The sequence below is a fragment of the Chiloscyllium punctatum genome, chromosome 10, assembly GCF_047496795.1.
Source record: "Chiloscyllium punctatum isolate Juve2018m chromosome 10, sChiPun1.3, whole genome shotgun sequence".
Classification (NCBI taxonomy): domain Eukaryota; kingdom Metazoa; phylum Chordata; class Chondrichthyes; order Orectolobiformes; family Hemiscylliidae; genus Chiloscyllium; species Chiloscyllium punctatum.
The window spans coordinates 63,572,669-63,597,125 of NC_092748.1; the positions used below are offsets into that span (position 1 = coordinate 63,572,669).

Genomic DNA, 24,457 nt, shown 5'->3' on the forward strand with positions numbered 1-24,457 from the left:
ACCCTTCACAATGCACAGCATGATAATCATACTCAACCAGCCTGTGCTAGAAAGCCTCAGAAAAGTATTGTTTTGTTAAAAATCATTTAAAACATAATCTTCAGTATTATAAATGTTTCACTGTATGTGCCACTGGGATACACAGACCGTGTTTTATTTAGGCAAGAGGAATTTGTACATATGTTGCATCATTTTCATGAAGATAAAAAGGGTCATGGAAACTGCCAAACTCACCTGCATATCCAAGGCTACATCCTAACCAATCAAAATCCACATGCTCAGTCTGAGAACTAAGGTTGACTTATTTCTCATCTCCATGCCAATGAGGTCCAAGAGTTTACACCCTATAAATTTGTGTCCTTTTTAAATTTGTTTCTATGTTCTTGTCCTGATGAATACACAACAAAAAGCTTCAACTTTTGACAAAATTTGCATTCTGTCCTACCAAGCAATTAATTAATATTCATCTTGGTGGTATTGTTGCCCTTTTATTTACAAATATTCTACATGTGTCATGTTGTTAAGTGTGGGACCCACATTTCTCAAGTTTTGCTGTTGCGTATTAATGTTTTAAGTACTGTATATTTAAGAATGATAATGTTTATAAATAGTTTGTAATCATATTGCTGTTACATATCAGATAGAAAGAACGTCCATGTATGTAAAAGCCTCAGGATATACCGAATCATCTGACAGTCAATGAAGTCCTTTGAAACCTGCTCACTTTTGTAATTAGGCAATGCAGATGATGCACAGCAAGGCACAGAAATAATAGTATAATAATAACTAAATCACTTGAGTTTTTCAGGCATAACATTGGCCAAACCACCTGAGCAAACTGACTTGCTCCTCTTTGATATAGTACAAGGGATCATTTGCATCCATTAGAGAGATAGGTGGAGCCTTAGTTTAACATCTCATTAGAAGTATAGCACAAATATTGGTGTGACACTCCCTCAGTACGACACTGGAGTGTAGGCCTGGATTATAGGCTTTGGTCTAGAGTGAATGTTAAGCCACTGTTTCAGGACTCTGATTAATACAAGAGTGCAATCTACTAAATGGTGAATTATTGAGAGTTGGACCATGTTATCAAAAGGGATAAGTAAAGTGTGGCGTTTCAAAATCTTTGCTTTTAATGATAGTTTCTTTTCTTATGCAGAAATGCTGTGGTTTGCCCAATTATAGATGTAATTAGTGATGATACGTTTGAATACATGGCTGGGTCGGATATGACATATGGTGGCTTTAACTGGAAATTGAACTTCCGCTGGTATCCTGTCCCTCAGAGAGAAATGGACCGCAGAAAAGGGGACAGAACCATATCTGTTAGGTGAGTACTGGAGAAGGATGAGGCTGTTTCCACTCTAACTATAAAATTCACAAGCATTTATAGAGATACTTAGATATGAAGTTAGAAATGCTGAGATAAGGAATAATTTCACTGGATATACAATATATAAGAATAATATTTGAAGTATGATTTGTGAAAGGGTATGTAAACTTATAGATTTCAAATCGGTATAAGACCAAGAAAGAAATTCCATAATTCTTGCTAATTGGTTGAAGGTTTAATGTCAGTGAGATTTTTACCACAAGACAAATCAAATAATGGAATATTTCAAGAATATTTAAATCAACATGTTTTATTGTAACTCATAAATAAAGCAACATTTAGAATATGAAGTGCATTTCTGTACTCTGATATCAGCATAAAACATTGACATTAAACTTGATACTGAATGGAGGTTTTATTTTATTCACTTGTGAGGTATTGGCATCATTGGCTGGTCGCATTAATTGCCCATCTCAGAAGTATTCCAAGGAAGATGCAGGGACTTCTCAAAGTTATGAGGAGAGCCTAACCAAATTAAATATTGAAGAAAAACAGATTTAAAGGACTTGTAACCAAAATCATTAATGTGTTGGCAAATTGTTTAACCTGTATATGATCATAAAACGTGGAAGCACCAATACATAGACTAAATACAAATCACAATGACTACGACGTACAGTTGTGCCTTGGCATTGGAGTATCACAAACCATCGCATGTACCATTCCTTCACTTCAACTGCTAGTAGGGGATAGGTGCCTAATTGCATTGTCATTTGCCTGTAGTTTCATGCTGCTTGAGGTTTGTTTGTATCTGTTTTATCTGCATGTCAGTCTTCTAGCCCCAAACAGCTGTGGTAAAAATGATAAATATTGTGCTTTCTGTTTTCGTTAAAGAACGCTGTTAGAAAGCATGATCTAGGCAGAATGTTTCTTGGAGAAGTGATAATGTATGTACCAAGCTTTAATAGATTGTCAGTGATATAAGGGGAAGAAACATTATTCATGCCAAGTTTTGATGCAGCAGTTGTGTTTCGCAGTACTCGCACCCATTTAGATCAAGATGGGTAAGGCAAAACATTTTTCAATCTGCATCACCTGAATGCTCTTGACAAGTGTCCGTACACTTCTAATATTGCACTCTTTTCAACACTGCTGGTGAGCTCTCAACACTGCACATGACTTATGCAGACGAGTAAGTACAAATGTCTCTGCTCTCTCTTAAAGCAAGACTGTTCTTTAAAGCAAAGCTGCATAAAAATAATTGCAGCATTGGAAATGCTTGCACATTCTGGTGGTACAGGTGGACATGGTCCCCAGGAGATCCTCAAGTACAGTTGGAATAAGGCAATGGAGTAGATGGCCAGCAAGGTAACTCTCTCCCCACCCCCAGAGAAAAGATGGGAGGGGATGGCAGTAGTGCTGCAAGAAATCTGATGACAATATGCAGATGATCGCATCACTGATCGCATCTTCACATAACCACCACATCACTAACCTCTTCTGCTAATCAAACCACAACCTATCTGCGCCCCCCCCCAGCGCATTTAACAGAAATCCCTGATATTCAATTTCACCTTCAGACATCTACCATGCTCACACCCACTTCTCTCTGTTTTCACGTACCTTCAGCAGCTCAGATTTGACAAGCTTGTCATGTAAATGTGATGCAGAATTACCGACATTCCTCCATTTCTCTTGCAGGACAAGTTGGCATTCAGCAGATGGGAACAGAGCAGAACAATAAGGGACAAAAATATCTTTATCTCTCAATCAGAGATTATCCCTAGAATCATCGGGCCACTTTGAGGGAGCTCTACATTCCAAATTGATGAGAACATTCAGAATAATAGTATGTGTCCAGCCATATATCTGGTTATGTTCCTACTATCTGGTATAATGAGCAAGCTGCTGACGGTGTAACCATAAACCTTCTTCCAATGCAGCCTACCGGCTACATGACTAACCATTCTGTGTTTGTGAAGAACAGTCAGATGTCAAGAGAAAGGAACTTCAAAAGAAAGGAAAGACTGCAATAGCACAACATTGAAGAAACTGAATCAACCAAGATAGCTGAAGTCAGGCTTGGGTGAAGATACTAGAAGACACAAACTGCTGCAGAAGACAACCAGACGAGGAAGTTTCTGGGATAAGCACTCCATCATCGCTGAAGGGATTATGAATGCTCCCATGCTGGCTACACTTAAGGCTGGGACAGAAAGGTTTCTTTTCCCTTCATCAGTAATTCAAGGAATATGGGGGACGGAAAATAAAAGTGGAGCTGAAACCCAAGATTAACCATAACTGTATTGAATGATTGAGTAAGCTCAATTGGTCATATGTACTGGTCCTTTTCCTATCTCTTGATTTCTTGTGGATTTGTGTACCAAAAAGCTGCCCATTACCTGGACTATGAGATGGTCCATTGTCTGGCTTTTTGATAATAAGCCAATCATAGGCTCATTGTGCAAGGATCATAGAGGAGTCCAGCTTTAACTTAACATGGGGCAATGTGCTGAGCTTGCCTCCTCTGCAGACTCTGTTTGATATTCCTTCAGTGCTGTTGGCCAGAGGCCAGATACTGGCTCCTCCATGCTTGTTGCTGCACTGCATCTTCTTGTCAACTAGTCCCATGCCATCCCTGGGAGCATGCACCACCACATTTTGGCGAATGCATCCAAAAACATTTCAGAGTACTTGCACACACTTTCCATTGTAAAGAGTTACAAAAAATAAATTCAGCTGCAATCAGCACACCTGTTGCATTAAGTAATCAGGACTACAGGCCCATTTTACTGTTGTATGCTTCCTTTCTCAGAACTGGACAACACAGTACTGGCATGACCTGTATTCCCCAAATTTGGAATTCTAGTGTCCTTGCTTGACCTCAAAATTGTACCAATTCAGTGTGTTTGGATGCACTCAAGGACACGTCAACATGCATCTATATAATTTGAGAATGTCCTGTGGACCAGGTGCATACTGGCCTGCAGGAGTACTTCTCCTGGAAAGCAAGGTAAACCTTTTGTAGTATCAGAATGCAATTCACTTTCACATTTATGGCATTTATTCCGAAGCTCAACTGTGATGAACCTTTCATAAGTTTGATGTTTTATGTTGTGACCAAGAATGTTACAGATATACTGGCTTTCCGAAAGCATTTGAAACTTTTAGTAATCCTATTGTGACATTTCCTTTTAATTGCCTCAAGCTTTTAAAATTTCTCAAATTTTCAAATGCTACCACTAGTTTGCTCCTTCCACCAAGACTATATCCATGACCATTGATAATAAGCCAGTCATAGGTTCATTAAAAAGCCACTTGAACAGTTCAAATCCGCAGGGCAACATCCAGCTGAATGCATTGGACTACTATTATGAGGGAATTCGAACACCAACAATGGAGTTAAAAAGTAGTTCTAATCCCACCCTTGACAGAAGTCAGGTCTCTTTGGCCTAATTGACTGTCTGTGGGCTTGCCAATGAAATGTGCATGGCAGGCTTGCTGGCCTAATCAGAAAACTGACAGCTTGAATGTCATAGCTGCGCCACCATGAGAGGTGGTCACTGCTGAGGAGTGCAAGACACTGGGGGTCGGTTGAAGTCAAGGACAAAATAAGAGAAAGCAGAGGGCCTATTGTCTTAGCAGAAATCCCTCCAATAACATATTTTGCCCTGCAGAGAGGTGCATTGTCTGGTCACAGCTCTTTTACTGTTCTTTTAAAAAATGTCTTGGCGAGCAGTTGCTGGGAGGCCATCTCTATTTAACTAAAGCCAAGGGAATTGATTGCTTTGCCTAATACATAAGCCAACAAATGACTTTCTTTCTTTAGCTGAGGAAGATCTTTGGAGTGACCATTGGAAGTGCATCACAGTGTCTCCAATCTGGGGAAAGGAAATTAGCCTATCTGGAATTTCAGTCATCCTTGTTCCAGTATGCTACAGAACTTGCCGACACATACCAAAACCTGGATTCATCAAGGTTAGGTAATGCATATCGTCGGAATGCATACATGCTGGATGCTTGATATGAGCACCTAATCACTGAATGCTTGATATGAGCACCTAATCAGAGACTGAATATAGTGTCAAAGCAGTTATTTTGATGGCTTCTGTTTCCAATTTAAGCAAGTGCTTTTTGTCTGCCACAAATCTCTCTCAGTAGCAAGGAGAAAATCAGTAGGATTTTTATCCACAAATGGATCTGTTGAAGCAAGCTTGAATGTTCTTTTGGTTTAGGTGAGTTGTCCTATGCATAAAGTGTGTTTGTGGAACAGATGAGAAAAAGAGAATCCTCTGAACTGATAGAGTGCCAATGTCAGATCAGATATAATTAACCTAATTCAAAGTCTAGTGTACGGTGTCACAAGCACTGTTCTGCAAACAGGAGGTTGAATTTGCTGGTTGGGAATCAAAATACTATTATTGGACTCGTCAGGGAATCTTGCTTCCATCTATGTTGTCGATTATGTTTGTTAGCCTCCTAAATGGCCTTCTCATTGCTTACCATCTTGTTAATGATGGCAGAGGTTTTTTGAGGCTGCAGATAAATCTGAACTCTAGCAACACCTTTAAAATTCATGTGCTGTGATTCACAATCTGTTTAGGGTGGGAACAGTTTCTCCCTATCTACTTTGTCCAGAATGCTATGAATTTGAAAACTCCTGTCAAATCTCCTCTTAGTCTTCATCTCTCCAAGGCAAATGTACAAACTTATCAAATTATTTCTAATAATCATAATGTCTCATCTCTGGAGCCTTCTTGTAAACTTCTTATGTGCTCTCTCCATTCCTGTAATGTGCCCCCAGATCTGGCTGAGCTCTAATCAGTGTCTTATATAAGTTCATCATCAACTCCTTGATCTTGTACTCTGTACATTGTATGAAGAGCAGTAAACAAATAAGGAGGCCCAGCATTGTTATGGCTACTGCGGTGAAGAGGAAGTCACTCCACAAGAGTACGGTCAAATAAGTTCAGAATGAAAATGTCAAGTGATTGAGATCTGTGGCTCTAATTTAAAGGAGGCCCTCAATTTTGAACTAAACAGAATAGGAGTCCAGACCAGATCTCTGAATATTTTGTGTTAAAATGTCAGCACAACAGACAGGACAGAAGATGGTATGTTTGGGATAGATTTTCCACAACTAAGTAATTCAGGGAAAAAAAGGATTCAACAAATGCTCAGTACTGAGTAGGAACAACCAGCCAGCCTGATATGCTGCCAGTACTTGCAGGAGTATCTCATAATGTAGTGCCAAACATGATGCAGTAATTGGTATCCTTTCAGGGTCTCTTTAATGAGCTACAGTTTGAAACAATTGTCCCACTGAAATAGAATTGGTAAAAGATAAACACTGAAGACTGTAGCTAAGGCCTCTCAGCTGCTCACTAAAACTGCTCCCTACTCTTAAAAATAAATATTTGATGTCAGAGTACACCCCTTTCCTTCTGAAAAGGGATGGCAACTACAGTTTGCATTTATGTAATGTATTCAGCATAAAAGACTAAAATGATACACTTTAGAGTTGCAGTTAGCTTAGCATAACCGCTGAGGTCAGCATTTTATTTTGGTAGGAATTGAAGTATAACCTGTTGATAAGACTAACAAAGTCCTGATGTACCATTAGCTATTGATGTGTCATGAGATAAACAATCACTGACAAATTAACTTAACTTTGATAATAAGTGACTGTAGAAAGGCATTTGGGCTCAGGAGCATTGTTCACTCTTTATTTTTACGCTGACCTCTGAGGTCTTTGCACACCGGTGGCTTCTAGAAATAGAAGCCATTTATTAGCATATCAATCAGAACGTGTGGTAATTCCCAGTATCTGTGCTTAGAGGGAATGTTGTTTGGGAGAAGACAGACATAGCCTTGCAAATAAAAAGGATGTGGCAGTGTTGCAGAGCAACTATTTTGGCATGGTATTTAGAGAGGGAAAAATGTAAAAGCATTTTAAAACTGATACAAATTGTAAAGGCTAATTTAAAGGTTCTTTTAAAGGGCAGAGCATTTAGAAATTTATAATATAATAAAGCAGAGACAGCTGGCTTCAGGGAGAGGAAATTATACCTAACACATTTGTTAGAGGAGGTAGAAGTAGAATAAATAAAGGGGACTAAGTTGTGATACATTTGGATTTCCATAAGGTACTTAAGTAGGTACCACGCTAAAGGCTATTTAATAAGAGCCCCCCATATTGTAGCATTATATTGGCATAGATAGTGGATTGGCTTATTCATAGAAAAGAGAGAGTTTGGATAAAGGAGGCATTTTCAGGATGTCGGGGCCATACATATATACAGATGTGGATGATGGATGTGAATGTACTTACAGCCAATTTTGTGGATGACACAAAAAAACAGTGGACATGTCATGAAGGGGATTGGTCTTATAAGTGATATAGATAGATTGAGTGGGCAAAAAGTTGGCAGATGAAATAGAATTTGGGAAAATATGAGATTGTGCATGTTGGCAGGAAGTCTGGACAAACTGAATATTAAATAGGGATAAACTGCAGAAAGCTGCTGCACAGATAGATTTGGGAGTCCTTGTGTATGAATCATAAAAAGCTAGCATCCAATTTCAGAGGATAACACAGAAGGCAAATGGAATGTTAGCCTTTATTTTAATAGGAGTGGAGTATGAAAATGGGGAAGTTTTGCTAAATCTATGCAAGGCATTAGTCAGACCATACTTAGAATACTGTAAAGAGTTTTGGTCCCCTTATCTAAGAAAAAGTAAGCTGGCATTGGCTGTAGTTCAGAGAAGATTCATCAGGTTGATTCCAAGTAAGGAGGGATTTTCTTATTGGGAGAGATTGAGTCAATTGAGTTTGAACACATTGAGATTTAAAGAATGAGAGATTATTATGTTGATATATACAAGATTCTTAGGGCACTTGAAAGGTCAGGTGCTGAGGGTTTTTATTCCAATGTATGAGAATCTAAGACCAGAGGGCTTGATTTCAGAATAAGGGGGCCATCCACTTACAGTGAGGAGAAATGTGTGCTCAGGGGGTAGTGATTCTGTGGAATTCTTTATTACAGAGAGTCTTTGAGCTGAATCATTAAATATATTCAAGGCTGAGATATATAGATATTTAATGATTAGGGGAATCAAGGATTGTGGGATTAAGGTAGGAAAATGGAGTTCTGGATAAACAAATCAGCTATGGTTTTATGAGATGACAGAGCAGACTCGATAGACTGAATGGCTTACTTCTGTTCCTATATCTTTTAGTCTTACTTTGCTGTTTATGGCTAAATTTTCAGCTACCTGGTCTCCACCTTTTGAAGTTATCTCCTTATACATAACTGGCTCACAACTTATAAAAGCATCACAAAGATCACTTTTTCATCTAGTCACCCCTATTAAAAATATCACATTTTTAATAATTAAGGGATTCTAGCTTTCAGGCTGAACCAGCATTGACTTGCAGTAATATCTTCCATAATCACACGATGTTCTAAAATTAATTGTAGTGCAGTCACTATTAAAATATAAAAAATCCAGCAAAACAATTTGAGCACAGCAAGCTCCCAAAAATATCAATGTGAAAATGACCAGTTTTTTTTTAAATGATCTGATTGAAGGATAAATGTTGGACTAAATATCTGGGATAACTTCCTTGCTTGTCTTTGAAGTGTACTGTGGGATCTTTTACATCCACTTCAGAGGAACTTCATTTAATGTCTTTTTGATGGGACAGCATCTCTGACAATGGAGTGTCAGTCTTGATCGTCTACTCAAGTCTAAGAGTGGGATTTGAATCTAGAAAATTCTGACCTATTTCAAGAGTACTACTAACTGACTGCAAGTTATACTGTTTGATATTGCTCTTAAAAATCATCTGGGAACATTTAGTATTGTTGAAAAGCTGTACATTTTGAAAAAGCTTTTTGTCTTGCACTGATCATTTGAAAGTTGAAAGGCTTTGACAAAATGTGGCTTTTTACAGCCATATTCAAGTTCTAAACTACCAGATGACTACCACTATTTGCTATGTTAAATACATTATATAAATGTGCCTTAATATTGTTGATGAAAGACAACTTTGGAGTCATATCTGGTTGCATACAAAGATATTGGGGAATTTCTGTCCTTATCACAATAGGCCCAGTCTGAAGTAGCTCTTATTACGAACACAAAAAGCGAAAGCACCTTACATGTGATTGGTAATCAATCCAATTCAACAAGAAAGAAAGACTTTAAGTTTATATAGCATTGTTCCAAACACAGGACTTCACAAAGTGTAATTTTTTAAAAAAAAATTATGAAATCTGGATGTTGCTAGGAAGGCTAACATCTATTGCCCTTCTCTTATTTCCCATGAACTGAGTGATTTATTGATAGTAGTTTCATTGTCACCATAATTGAGACTAGTTTTCAATGCCAGATTTACAGCTGTCAAAGTAATTTTGAATTGCAGTACTTGTGTATTGATAGCCAAAAGGCCTGTTGAGGGCATTTCAAATTATTTTACTTCTATCCTCTGCAGGCCATTTTGGGCACCACTTACCCATTTCAGAATTACAAGATACTATTTTAACTTCACTTTCCTCAGTGTGTACTATGCTATGCTTGGATCCTTCCCAGAATTTTCAAACGCCTCCCAGGTAGAGTTATAATGGAGGCTGTTAATAGTCATAAAAGTAGATACAAATCTCAGTTGTGTGCACATACCTTTATTGAAAGAGTATACGGTATTATTACACAAACACAATAAAGTAAAGAAGGAGACTTTTTGGCCCATATCTTTGAAAGAACAGTCCATAAGACCATAAGACATAGGAGTGGAAGTAAGGCCATTCGGCCCATCGAGTTCACTCTGCCATTCAATCATGGCTTGGCATTTCAACTCCACTTACCCACATTCTCCCCGTAGCCCTTAATTCCTTGTGACATCAAGAATTTATCAATCTCTGCCTTGAAGACATTTAGCGTCCCAGCCTCCACTGCACTTTGCGGCAATGAATTCCACAGGCCCACCACTCTCTGGCTGAAGAAATGTCTTCGCATTTCTGTTCTGAATTTACCCCCTCTAATTCTAAGGCTGTGTCCACAGTCCGAGTCTCCTCGCCTAACGGAAACAATTTCCTAGTGTCCACCCTCTCCAAGCTATGTATTATCTTGTAAGTTTCTATTAGATCTCCCCTTACTCTTCTAAACTCCAATGAATACAATCTCAGGATCCTCAGCCATTGCTCATATGTTAGACCTACCATTCCAGGGATCATCCGTGTGAATCTCCGCTGGACACGCTCCAGTGCCAGTATGTCCTTCCTGAGGTGTGGGGACCAAAACTGGACACAGTACTCCAAATAGGGCCTAACCAGAGCTTTATAAAGTCTCAGTAGCACAACGGTGCTTTTATATTCCAACCCTCTTGAGATAAATGACAACATTGCATTTGCTTTCTTAATCACAGACTCAACCTGCATGTTTACCTTGAGAGAATCCTCGACTAGCACTCCCAGATCCCTTTGTACTTTGGCTTTACGAATTTTCTCACCGTTTAGAAAGTAGTCCATGCTTGTATTCTTTTTTCCAAAGTGCAAGACCTCGCATTTGCTCACATTGAATTCCATCAGCCATTTCCTGGACCACTCTTCCAAACTGTCTAGATCCTTCTGCAGCCTCCCCACTTCCTCAGTACTAACTGCCTGTCCACCTAAGTTTGTATCATTGGCAAACTTCGCTAGAATGCCCCAGTCCCTTCATCCAGATCATTAATATATAATGTGAACAGCTGCGACCCCAACACTGAACCCTGCGGGACACCGCTTGTCACCGGCTGCCATTCTGAAAAAGAACCTTTTATCCCAACACTCTGCCTTCTGTCAGACAGCCAATCCTCAATCCATACCAGTAGCTCACCTCGAACACCATGGGCCCTCACCTTGCTCAGCAGCCTCCCATGTGGCACCTTATCAAAAGCCTTTTGGAAGTCTAGGTAGACCACATCCACTGGGTTTCCCCGGTCTAACCTACTTGTCACCTCTTCAAAGAATTCCAACAGGTTTGTCAGGCATGATCTCCCCTTACTAAATCCATGTTGACTTGTTCTAATCCGACCCTGCTCTTCCAAGAATTTAGAAACCTCATCCTTAATGATGGATTCTAGAATTTTACCAACAACCGAGGTTAGGCTAATTGGCCTATAATTTTCCATCTTTTGTCTTGATCCTTTCTTGAACAAGGGGGTTACAACAGCAATCTTCCAATCATCCGGGACTTTCCCTGACTCCAGTGACTTTTGAAAGATCTCAACCAATGCCTCCACTATTTCCTCAGCCACCTCCCTCAGAACTTTAGGATGTAGCCCATCGGGGCCAGGAGATTTATCAATTTTAAGACCTTTTAGTTTTTCTAGTACTTTCTCTTTTGTAATGGCAACCATACTCAACTCAGCCCCCTGACTCTCTTTAATTGTTGGGATATTACTCATGTCTTCCACTGTGAAGACTGATGCAAAGTACTTATTAAGTTCTCCTGTTATTTCCTTATCTCCCATCACTAGGCTTCCAGCATCAGTTTGAAGTGGCCCAATGTCTACTTTTGCCTGTCATTTGTTTCTTATGTATTGAAATAAACTTTCACTATCATTTCTAATATTACTGGCTAGCCTACCTTTATATTTGAACCTCTCCTTCCTTATTTCTCTCTTTGTTATCCTCTGCTTGTTTTTGTAGCCTTCCCAATCTTCTGATTTCCCAGTGCTCTTGGCCACTTTATTGGATCTCTCTTTTTTCTTTGATAGATTTCCTGACTTCCTTTGTCAGCCATGGCTGTCTAATCCCTCCCCGGATAATCTTTCTTTTCTTCGGGATGAACCTCTGTACAGTGTCCTCAATTATACCCACAAACTCCTGCCATTTTTGCTCTCCTGTCTTTCCCGCTAGGCTCTGCTTCCAGTCTATTTTCGTCAGTTCCTCTCTCATGCCCTCATGATTACCTTTATTTAACTGTAACACCATTACATCCGATTTTGCCTTCTCTCTTTCAAACTGCATGTTTGAAACATGTTGCGCCCCTGGTCCTGACCACTGGGAGGTCTGTCCATAACTCCCACTATGGTTTTTTTGCCTTTGTGGTTCCTCAATTCCACCCACACAGACTCCACATCATCCGATGCTATGTCATTCAGTGCCATAGATTTAATTTTGTTCTTAACTAACAAGGCAACCCCGCCCCCTTTGCCCATCTCCCTGACTTTTCGATAAGTTGAAAACCCTTGGATGTTTAACTGCCAGTCCTGACCCCCCTGCAACCACTTCTCTGTAATGCCTACCACATCATAATCATTCACGATGATCTGTGCCATTAGTTCATCTGCTTTGTTACGAATGCTATGAGCATTCAGGTAAAGTGCCTTAATGCTAACTTTCTTATCATTAGAGATATTGGAAGTCATAAGATGTCCTAAGTTATCCTTCATTTTTGCTGCATTCCCAGTCTGCCTCAAGTTTAAATCCGCCTGCACATATGCTATCCTGCTGCTTATCTTTCCATTTAACTCCATACTCCCTGTCGCTTTCACTTTCCCTTTCCCCCCCAACTCAGAAGTTTAAAGTCCTACTGACTACCCTATTTATCCTCTTCACTAGAACATTGGTACCTGATCGGTTCAGGTGGAGACCATCCCAATGGTACAGATCTCCCCTGGTTCCAAAACTGATGCCAATGCCCCATGAAGTGGAATCCCTCTTTCCCACACCAATCCCTTAGCCATGTGTTTACTTCCCTAATTGTCTTATCCCTATGCCAATTGGCACGTGGCTCGGGCAGTACTCCGGAGATTATGACCCTTGAGGACCTGTACTTCAATTTCCTTCCTAGTGCTCGATAATCCCCAAACAGGTCCTTCACCCTAGCTTTGCCTATGTTGTTAGTCCCAACGTGGACCACAACAACTGGATCCTTCCCCTCCCGCTCCAATATCCTTTCAAGCTGGTCAGAGATGTCCCGCACCCTGACACCGGATAGGCAACACACCATGCGAGACTCCCGATCCGGCTTGCAAAGGATACTATCTGTCCCCCTAATTATAGAATCCCCTATAACAATTACTTGGCTTCCCCCTCTTGAATGGCCTTTTGCACCATGGTGCCGTGGTCAGCTGGCTCATCCTGTCCAGAGCCCTTTTCCTCATCCATACAGGGAGCAAGAATCTCATACCTGTTGGACAAGGTCAAGGGCTGAGGCTCCTGCGCTCCTGAACTCAGGTTCCCCCTGCCTGCCTCACTTACAGTCACACTCTGATGTCCCTGATCACTAACTGATTGTGAATTACTTAATCTCCCAGGTGTGCCTGCCTCCTGAAACAAAGCATCCAGGTAACTATCCCCCTCCCGGATGTGCCGTAGTGTTTGAAGCTCAGATTCCAGATCATCAACTCTGATCCAGAGTTATTCCAGCAACCAGCACTTGCTGCAGATGTGATCACTGCCATTCACAATGGAATCAGCCAGCTCCCACATCATACAGCTACAGCACATCACCTGCCCAGCCATCTCTGCTTAGTTAATTACTTTATTATTTTGTACAGGTTTGAGTTAAAATGCTTTCTGATACCTCTCTGCTATAGTCTTGTTCTAATAACCAATTAACAGATAAACAAAAAAAGTAATTTTTTAACCAGTCACTGATAAAGAAATAGAAAATCCTTACCTTAAAAAAAACAGAGTACTTAATAAGGGGGTTAGAGGAGGAGGGCGGGTGGGAGACACTACAGTTGTAGAGTCTCGGGTTTAGCCGCCTTCCTGATTTATACACTCACTGCTTTCCTTCCCGGCTGCCCCACTGGTCGTCGTCACTTCCCCCTGCTGCTCCCGCTCTTTCTGTGAAGAATAAAAAACACCACTGCCTGCTACCGGTAAGTAATTTTAAAACAAACTGTCTTACCTTAGCTGTAGCCTTCCTGGTTCGTTTAAACTCAGCTGCTGTTCGCACTCAGTCCTGCTCCCCTGCTCTTTCCCCATTGTCTTGCAACATGTTTTCTCTTCAATTATGTATCCAATTCTTTTTGAAAGTTATTTGTGAATCTGCTTTCAGGTCTCTTTCAAAAAATGCAATCCAGATCATGGGTTGTCATGATACTATGACTTTAAGAGGTGAATTTTGTTCTGGTATGTTCATAAAGAAATGTTGAGACAGAAGTACCGAGTAGTCTGCTCGAAGCCAATAAAGTTAACAGCTTATAAATCCTTGAGTTTTTCTTTTAATGTTGGAACAATAGAAGCAGCCTGAATGGGTGGGATTAAGCCTTTACAGAACCAGAAATTTAAATTTTAACTTTTAGCAGTTACTGGAATCTTGATGAGGAAGCTCTTGTTCCTATCTCTGTTGCAGCTAGAAACTGGGGTTCCCTTCCTATTGCTTGAATTACATGTAAGACAATCTATTTCACTGAATTTGTCTTTGCCAAGTGTATGTTTCTGGTTTGTTACTATATTGGAACAGTTAATTAGGAGTAGTTCATATATAATTTTAAGTATTTAGGTAGAGTTACAGTTAAGCCAAATTTTTTTTTGTATTTAACTGTTATTTTAAAATAAAGTTAAAATCACACAACACCAAGTTATAGACCAACAGGTTTATTTGAAAGTAGTAGCTTTCGGAGCGCTGCTCCTTTGTCAGGTAACTAGTGGGGCAGGATCAGAAGACACAATTTATAGCACAAAATCATAGTGTCATGCAACTGATACGATATATTGAACAAACCTAGATTGCTGTTAAGTCTTTAATCTTTTAGGATGGATTGCAGGTTTTGGTTCATTTATATGTAAGTCCCAGAACTCCTTCAAGTCACATTCCTGAGATTACTTCTGATTTTATTAATAAAAGGGTAACATCTCTGCTCAGACATTGCATTAAAGGTTTGAGGTTAGAGTGTATATATTCCAATGTTGAGTCAGACTGGTTCTATTTCCAAAGTAGGAATTCATAAAATGTCACATGGATTAACTGCTTGCAGGCTGTGTACTGTTTGAGCAAAATCGAATGTTTCTGCAAATCCAGTTCTGCAAATGAAAATTCACACCATAGACTTATATGTGTGTGTCATGCATGTGAGGCAGAGAGAGAGAGAGAGTGTGTGTGTGTGTGTGTGCGCGCGCACGCTTGGTAGAGTGTACGCATGAGTGTGATCAGTCTGACTCAAGGTTGGAATACTTACAGATTCTAACCTTACACCTTTAATGCATTGTCTGACCTGAGATGTCACTCTTTTTTATAAAACATTAAGTTATCTCAGGAATATGACTTGAAAGAAGTTCTGGGACTTACATTTTAATGAATCGAAACCTGCAACCCATTCTAAAAGATGAAAAACATAACAGCAAACTAGGTTTGTTCAATATATTATATTAGCTGCATGACACTATGATCATCTGCTCTAAATTGTCCCACTAGCTATCTGACAAAGGAGCAGTGCTCCGAAGACTATTACTTCCAAATAAACCTGTTAGACTGTAACTTGGTGTTGGGGGAATTATAACTTTGTCCACCCCAGTCCAACGAGGAGAAAGTGAGGACTACAGATATTGGGGATCAGAGCTTAAAAATGTGTTGCTGGAAAAGTGCAGCAGGTCAGGCAGCATCAAAGGAGAAGGAGAATCGATGTTTCGGGTGCTTATGCCCGAAACGTCGATTCTCCTTCTCCACCCCAGTCCAACACTGGCACCTCCTCTTCATTTATAAATAAGTGTGTTTTTCTTAAAGTCGAGTAGTTTAACCAATTAAATTGCATCATGAATGCAGTGCCTTACACTGACCTCTAAAATAAGAAAAAAAAGAGTCTAGGCTATCTTCTTAATACATTTTGAGGGGGTTTGATCTGGTCCATTACAGATTGCTATGTAAAATATTTTGTCCTCTTTTCTCTACTGGTTCCTTTTTTCAGTTATCTTCAATTACAGGTTTGCTCTCTGGTTATCCACCTTGTGATACTGGAGATAGTTTCTCCTTCATATTTTTGAACATGCACTAAACCTCCTCATAACCTTTTAAGCTCCAAGAAGGTTTATTTTGTTCCTAATTCCATCATGTAATCTAAATGTATAAATACCTCCAATGAATACTTTGCTGGTTTCTCCTTTTTCTTACTTAAGAATACTTAAGAGATTATTTAGCAGTTGTGTTTAACATCTGTTAATTTAATCTGTTTTTCTTCAATACACCATGGAATATAAGTAGTATTGTTCACAGTTTTGAGCCTCATAGGCCTAGAAGAAACGTAAACTTGTTATATCTGAGTGATCTCAATTGAGAAGTATCAAGTACCTTCCTAATTCTGCAACAAGCACAGATCAAATATAATGGATATGGGGCAGTAAATCCTATACTATTTGCACAATGAGTCAACTATTCATTGTCCTGGAGTAGTGTTTTACTCATATTTACATGTCAAATGAGGGATCTATTTATTCTATTATAATGGACTAAACTGAAACCAGTGGAAAGAAATGAACATTTCCTTGTACAGTGGTTTGTAAGTATTATTTCAGATACAATAGAATAATTATACCTTAGGATTGATTGTTTTAAGAATTGATTTTGCCATGCATGTCATGTTCCTCACGTTGATCTTGTTTTGTATTTTGTCACTGATTAATTATGTATGCATAACAACAAGCATATCTTGATACTTCAAATGTGTTTCAAAGATGAAATGAATCATTAAACATTCCAGGAATAAGATGGAATGCAAAACTAAAGCTTTCTTTCCAAAACAACCAAACATCCCCTGAATTTCCTCTCCTGCCCCTTCTTTCATTACACTATAGGATCCCATTCCAGATCTTCCTTTCTTTAAATTTGGAAACCAATATATATGGTATTAGGTTGTGTCAAACAATTTGGTAGTGGAATTTTCAGTCCTAGGTAATTGACTAACTCACACTACATGGCCACCGCTGTATCCTTGGAGTCTGTTTCCATGGTTTCAGTTACCTGCGGTTTACGGTGGCCTGAGCATATTACGTAGAATATTCCAGAACCAGGGACTAAGGGGCTGCTGGGAAGGTACATTTCCCATTTAAATGAATGGGTTCACTAATATTCGTGGTTTCAGGCTTCTGTGGTAGGTCTTGGAATGTATCACCTGTGGTCATGGGAAGACTACTGTATTCCAACTGCAGTGCTTGTTATTCTTTTGCAACATCTTTTACACCCCCCTTTCAGGACTTAGTTTTTGACATTGGTGGTCCCACATTGTCCTGCAAAGTTTCCCTTAATACAGAATGTCCAACAAGTTGTCAATCTCTGTCTCAGCCATGGGCAAAAGTCTGCCTTTAAGCCTTAGTTAGAGACAAAAAAAAGACTGCAGATGATGGAATCCAAAGTAGACAAGCAGGAGGCTGGAAGAACACAGCGAGCCAGGCAACATTTCAGGTGCAAGTCCTGAAGGTGGGTGACACCCTAAACGATGACTTCTCCATTTCCTGATGCTGTCTGAGTTGCTGTGTTCTTCCAGCCTCCTACTTGTCTGCTTTTAAGGCTTTATACATCTAACATGTTTACAATTGCTTTCCTCCTGTATTTTTCCCCATGGCCAGTTCCTTGATTTCCACGCCTATTTACAAAGCTTTTTTTGTCTGCATCTCCTTGTTATCAGCTGTTTAAGCCATCCAGGAAGATTACTGAAATATGAAAATAGTTTGCCAAGTTTGATGCATAAATTAACAATCAAAGATGATCCTGTCTGTCCCAGGCCTTTCCATCTTACTTGTGAGAAACATCTTGCAGAATTTATAGTTTCTTTGAAGAGATGTTTTGGCCTTGTGAAGCACTTGACTAAAGTATGGTCCAGGATGAACAAGTTATGGATGTAGGTTTACTAGCTGAGCTGGAAGGTCCAGCTCAGCGAGCAAACCTACATCCAGAACCTCAACCAGAGCTACAAATCTTCTCAAAACTCATGAACAAGTTATTTTAAACTTGCATTCTTATACTTTGAATTAACCCCTTCAAGGATCTTATGCACTCTTACTAAAGTTGAGACTTTCTATTCAACTACCATGTAATTTTGCCCTGACCTAATATGATAATTCCCAGAATTCCCCTTTGCTCTGCGCCTGAACTAGTTCTCTTGAAAAACAAAGACAGTGTCTAAGCTGAAATTAATCCATTTGACTCATCTCCTGTTCTTCATCTATTTCCACCAAATTGCTAGGTGTGGTGAATTGTAGAGTACTAATAGTACAGAGGAAGATTATTCAACACATTGAGTCAATGCTAGCTCTCTAAAAGAACAATTTGGCTCGCTGCAGAGCACTCCAGATCCTAACCATAAATCTCCCTCATGTTACCTTTTTTTGCTATTCACTTTAATTTGTGTACCCTGATTCTCAATCCTGTTGCTGATTGGAATACATTCTTTTCATTTACTTTGTTTAAATAAGCCTTCATAATTCTGAGCATTTTTATTAAATCCTCTTTAAGGAGAACAGCTACTTATTGTCCAATCTATTCACTAAACTTAAGTAACTAACTCCTGGAATCATTCTTGTAAATTTTTGCTGCAATCACACTCTAACACCTTCATTTCTTCCCTATACATGTCTTTTGAAGTCAATCCAATACTTTATTAACACTTAACATAAATTCCTTGCTTTTGTACCCTGTAGGCCCTATTTTCATGGAGACATATTTCTTAAATGATAAGAGGCTGGGAAGTATAGATAGAACATAGAACATAGACCCACCCTTCTACACCCTCATCCAGGTCGGTTATAAAAATGACGAACAGCAGTAGACCCAACACCGACTCTTGCGGTACACCACTAGTAACTGAACTAGTTCACCAGGCTGAACATTTCCCATCAACCACCAGTTCTTTCAGCAAGCCAATTACTGATCCAAACTGCTACATCTCCCACAATCCCATTCCTCTGCATTTTGTACAATAGCCTACTGTGGGGAATTGTGTCTTAGATAAGTATGTTCCTGTCAGGCAGGGAGGAAGCTGTAGAGTGCAGGAGCCATGGTTTACAAAGGAAGTGGAATCTCTGGTCAAGAGGAAGAAGAAGGCTTATGTTAGGATGAGATGTGAAGGCTCATTTAGGGTGCTTGAGGGTTACAAGATAGCCAGGAAAGACCTAAAGAGAGAGCTCAGAAGAGCCAGGAGGAGACATGAGAAGTTGTTGGTGGATAAGATCAGGGTAAACCCCAAGGCTTTCTATAGGTATTTAAGGAATAAAAGAATGACGAGAGTAAGATTAGGGCCAATCAAGGATAGTAGTGGGAAGTTGTGTGTGGAGTCAGAGGAGACAGGGGAAGCACTAAATGAATATTTTTCGACAGTATTCACTCTAGAAAATGACAATGTAGTCGAGGAGAATACTGAGATACAGGCTACTAGAATAGGTGGGATTGAGGTTCGCAAGAAATCCTGCAGAGTGTGAAAATAGATAAGTCCCCTGGGTTGGATGGGATTTATCCTAGGATCCTCTGGGAAGCCAGGGAGGAGATTGCCGAGCCTTTGGCATTGATCTTTAAATTGTCATTGTCTACAGGAATAGTGTCAGAAGACTGGAGGATAGCAAATGTGGTTCCCCTGTTCAAGAAGGGGAGTAGAAAGGGACTCGGTGTCCTTACCAATAAGCTACTGTAGGCTGATATGCAGATACATGGAGCAATTAGGAAGGCTAATGGTAGGTCAGCCTTTATCACAAGAGTTTATGAGGAAATTTGAAATATTGCTTTCAATTAAATAGAACCTTGTTGGTCAGTACATGGAGTACTATGTTTAGTTTTGGTCTCATTATCACAGAAAGATATTATTGTTGGAAAGGGAGTACAAAAAGGTTCAGTAGATCTATTCCTGTGATGGTTGGACTGGCCAATGATGAGTGTTTGGGAAAACTGGGCCGATGTTCTCCAAAGTTCTGAAGAGTGAGATGATCTCTTGACACCTGCCAAATAATTAAAGGGATAAACAGGGTACGTGCAGGTTCGATGTTCCTGTAGTTGGGAACAGGTGACACATTTAAAGATAAAGAGCAAGTCCCAATCAAGATGAGAAATTTTTTGCTTGAAGTGTTATGAATGTTTGGAATTTTCTACACCAGGGAGCTATCAATGTTCAGTCATTAAGTATGTCGAGATTGACAAATTTCTGCCAATGATGTAAAGGGATATGGGGATATTGTAGGAAAAGGGCATTGAAGTGGATGATCAGCCATGATCATAATGTATAGCACTACAGTATTGATATGCAGAATAGCCTACTCCTGTTCCTAAGTACCCAAAAGGACTGCCTCAGGTCTGTGATTGCATTTGATAGTTTTTGTTGTAGAATCTCTAGCTCTCATCTTCCACAGCCCCTCACACCTTTATCCTGTACCCACATTGCTCCATATCAACTCAAGCCCCTGCCTTTCCTTTATGGCCCCTCATATTGTACAGAGATTATAAAAAAATTGATACCTGTCCATCCTGTACAAATGAATTTTGAGATATTGCCAAAATAAACTCTCAGAAAATTAACAATGTAAAGCTGTCAATGTCTGCGCAAAGCTCAGATTCCCTCAAAAGGATGTGTTGCTTCTGATATTGATACATTAAAAATCTGGTTAATTGACACACATGTGGAGTTGTAGCAATAGCAGTTTTTAAAAATAGTGTGTATGGGTGTTTTTAAGTAGCTCCACACATGCTGCTGTTCCTAAGTATTCTGTCCTAATCCATATCAGGATGAATTTTATTTTTAATGGCAAGAAAGAAAATTCAAATTACTGTTTTGAATAACAGAAGATGGTACACTTTAAAATTAGGCTATTTCTGTGAAGTTAAGATACAAGGATGAATGTTTCATATATTTAAGAGTTTGGTATCTTGGGGCTCCTTGATCTTTTTCTCCTATTTGTAACAAAATTATCATAAATTTTATTCTTGATAATTGTTTTTGGAGCTTCAGTGATGTATGGCCACTTGGTTATTATTAAGAGATTTGTTTTGATGCAGTTGAAAGAAATAGTAAATTCTCCAATGGTATTGACAGATCTTCAACCATGTCCCGTTTAACAGACATATAAATTCAACTAACATTCCTAATGCTGAATAAGTTGTATAGAACAAGGAAATAAAACAAAACTTCTCTTGGAATTTAAATCACCAATCTATTTTTGGACACTAATGTTTATTTATTATATCAAAATTACTTACATTACTAGGCTAGTGTATTTATTATAAAGACTGTGCCAGGGATCAAATATGTTTTGCTTTTCATTCCTTTTAGGACACCTACCATGGCCGGGGGCTTGTTTTCTATCGATAGGGATTATTTTGAAGAAATTGGAACATATGACGCAGGGATGGACATTTGGGGTGGAGAGAACCTGGAAATGTCTTTTCGGGTAAGTAAGTAGATTATCCTGCTACTTATGTTTTTGTCATAACGATATAAAAGAAAGTGAGGACTGCAGATGCTGGAGATCAGAGTTGAAAGTGTGGTGCTAGAAAAGCACAGCTAGTCAGGCAGCGTCCGAGGAGCAGGAGAATCGACGTTTCGGGCATAAGCTCGACTGTCATAACGATATGTTCAATTATCAAAACAAAACGTTTTCCTGGTTGGTTATGAATTAGGTTAGTGCAGATTTAGCACTTACTTTGAAGTGAAGTTGAAAGATTACAATAAAAGCAAAACTTAATGAAACAGCTGGTCAGCACTGCTGCCTCACAGCACCAGGTTCGATTCCACTCTCAGGTGACTGCCTGTGTGGAGTTTGCACATTCACCCTGTGTCTGCGTGGGTTTCATCCAGGTGCTCCGGCTTCCACCCACAATCCAAAGATGTGCAGATTAGGTGGATTGGCCATGCACACCAGATGGCCTCTTTCTTTAGAGATCGCAATTTCCCTTCTCACATGGTTGATGATGCCCTCCAACACATCTCATCCACATCCTGCACCTCCGCCCTCAAACCCCACCCCTCCAACCGTAACAAGGACAGAACCTCCTGGGTCCTCACTTTCCACCCTACCAACCTTCGCATTAACCATATCATCCGCCGACATTTCCGTCATCTCCAAATGGACCCTGCCACCAGAGATATATTTCCCTCTCCATCCCTTTCCACTTTCCACAAAGACCGTTCCTTCCGTGACTACTTGATCAGGTCCACGCCCCCCAACAAACCACCGTCCCGTCCTGGCACCCTCCCCTGCCACCGCAGGAATTACAAAACCTGCGCCCACACCTCCTCCCTCACCTCCATCCAAGGCCCCAAAGGAGCCTTCCTCATCCATCAAAGTTTCACCTGCACATCCACCAATGTCATTTATTGTATCCGTTGCTCCCGATGCGGTCTCTCTACATTGGGGAGACTGGACGCCTCCTAGCAGAGCGCTTCAGGGAACATCTCCAGGACACCCGCACCAATCAACCCCATCACCCCGTGGCCCAACATTTCAACTCCACCTCCCTCTCTGCAGGTCCTGGGCCTCCTCCACCACTGTTCCCTCACCACCAGACGCCTGGAGGAAGAACGCCTCATCTTCCGCCTTGGAACACTTCAATCCCAGGGCATCAATGTGGACTTCACCAGTTTCCTCATTTCCCCTCCCCCCACCTTACCTCAGTTCCAAACTTTCAGCTCAGCACTGTCCCCATGACCTGTCCTACCTGCCAATATCCCTTCCCATCTATCCACTCCATCCTCCTGTCTGACCTATCACCTCCATCCCCATCCCCATCCCCATTCACCTATTGTACTCCTTGCTACGTTCGTCCCAGCCCCCCACCCCCCATTTATCTCTCCACCCTGGAGGCTTCCTGCCTGTATTCCTGATGAAGGGCTTTTGCCTGAAACATCGATTTTCCTGCTCCTTGGATGCTGCCTGACCTGCTGTGTTTTTCCAGCACCACTCTGATCTAAACTCTGGTTTCCAGCATCTGCAGTCCTCATATTTTTGCCCATTGTGTCCAGGGTTCTACAGACTATGTGGATTAGCCATGGGAAATTAAGGGTTACAGGGATAGGATAGTGGGGATGGGTCTGGTTGGGATGCTATTTTGGATTCTGTGTAGATTTGATGGGCTGACTGGCTTGTTTCCACACTATAGGGATTCTATGATACCAAATCAACAATGGTATATTCCTGGAGAAAATTCTAGAGATTTAATCCACCTCTAGCCCAGTATGATAAAGGCTGAAGCACATCACACAGCTTTTCTCAAGAGTATATCGAATGGATTTCCCTCTATTACCAGTCATCAGTAGAAACTGAGGAAAATAATTCACTGTCGCAAAACTGTCAATCTTAAATTGCACCAAAATTATCCATCTAAACACTGTGCAATTCCCTTTCAGTCCTGATAGCAGTCTCCTTCCCCACATTTAACTGGGGACAAATGGATATGCCTGCCTTCTCTAGCACATTTTCCTTAAGTTGAGCACCACACCCTTGTCACCAGTATGTAAGTGATGGAATGTGCACCAACAGATGTATTGGAGACATTTGTTGAAACTGAAATTTGTGTGTACCTTATTTTGAGAGACAATTAAAAGACAAAGAAGCAGAAGTGGGTCATTGTACATGACATGGAATAATTTTCCTGTCAGTATAATTTCAAACAAACTTGCATATAAGTATTGGCTTTAACATAATCAATATCTCAAAGTCCTTCATAGGAGAGACATTGAAAGCCCATAAATGTGACAGAAAAGAAGTAGTTGTGATTTGTTTTACTTTGGTAAATACAATTTCTGTTGGAAGTATATGCATAAATTTAGAATTGGTTATGCATAATTAATGGAGGATTATGTAGTAGGAATGAGAGCAGTGAGTTGAAGTAGATTAACAGAGTAGGTAATATAATGGCAAATAAAATTAAGTATGTGAATGTGGGTACCATCTAATTTTGATAGGTAAGATGAATGAAAGTATTTTCCACATGGTGAAAAATGAACAGGAACAAAGACATTTGAAGCCAAGTATATAAAATATTAAAAGCTTGTAGTAAATAAAAAAAATTAAGAAGATGGCTTGAACTTTTCCAAAAATCAGCACTCCATTCCCGGCACCTTCCCTTCCAACCGCAAGAAGTGTAAAACCTGTGACCACACCAGCCCCCACATCTGCATCCAAGGCCCCACAGAATCCTTCTACATCCAACACA

The 24,457-nt window shown here is 40.0% G+C and overlaps 1 protein-coding gene across 2 annotated transcripts in view; it reads left to right on the forward strand.

Annotated features, from left to right (window-relative positions):
* Positions 1-24,457, forward strand: part of galnt13 (polypeptide N-acetylgalactosaminyltransferase 13) — a 433,026-nt gene that overhangs the window by 267,874 nt on the left and 140,695 nt on the right. For both annotated transcript variants that reach the window (XM_072579362.1, XM_072579363.1), the window contains exons 6-7: positions 1,163-1,333; positions 21,576-21,693. In XM_072579362.1, coding sequence (XP_072435463.1) covers positions 1,163-1,333; positions 21,576-21,693 — 289 coding nt within the window. The remainder of the gene's footprint in view (positions 1-1,162; positions 1,334-21,575; positions 21,694-24,457) is intronic.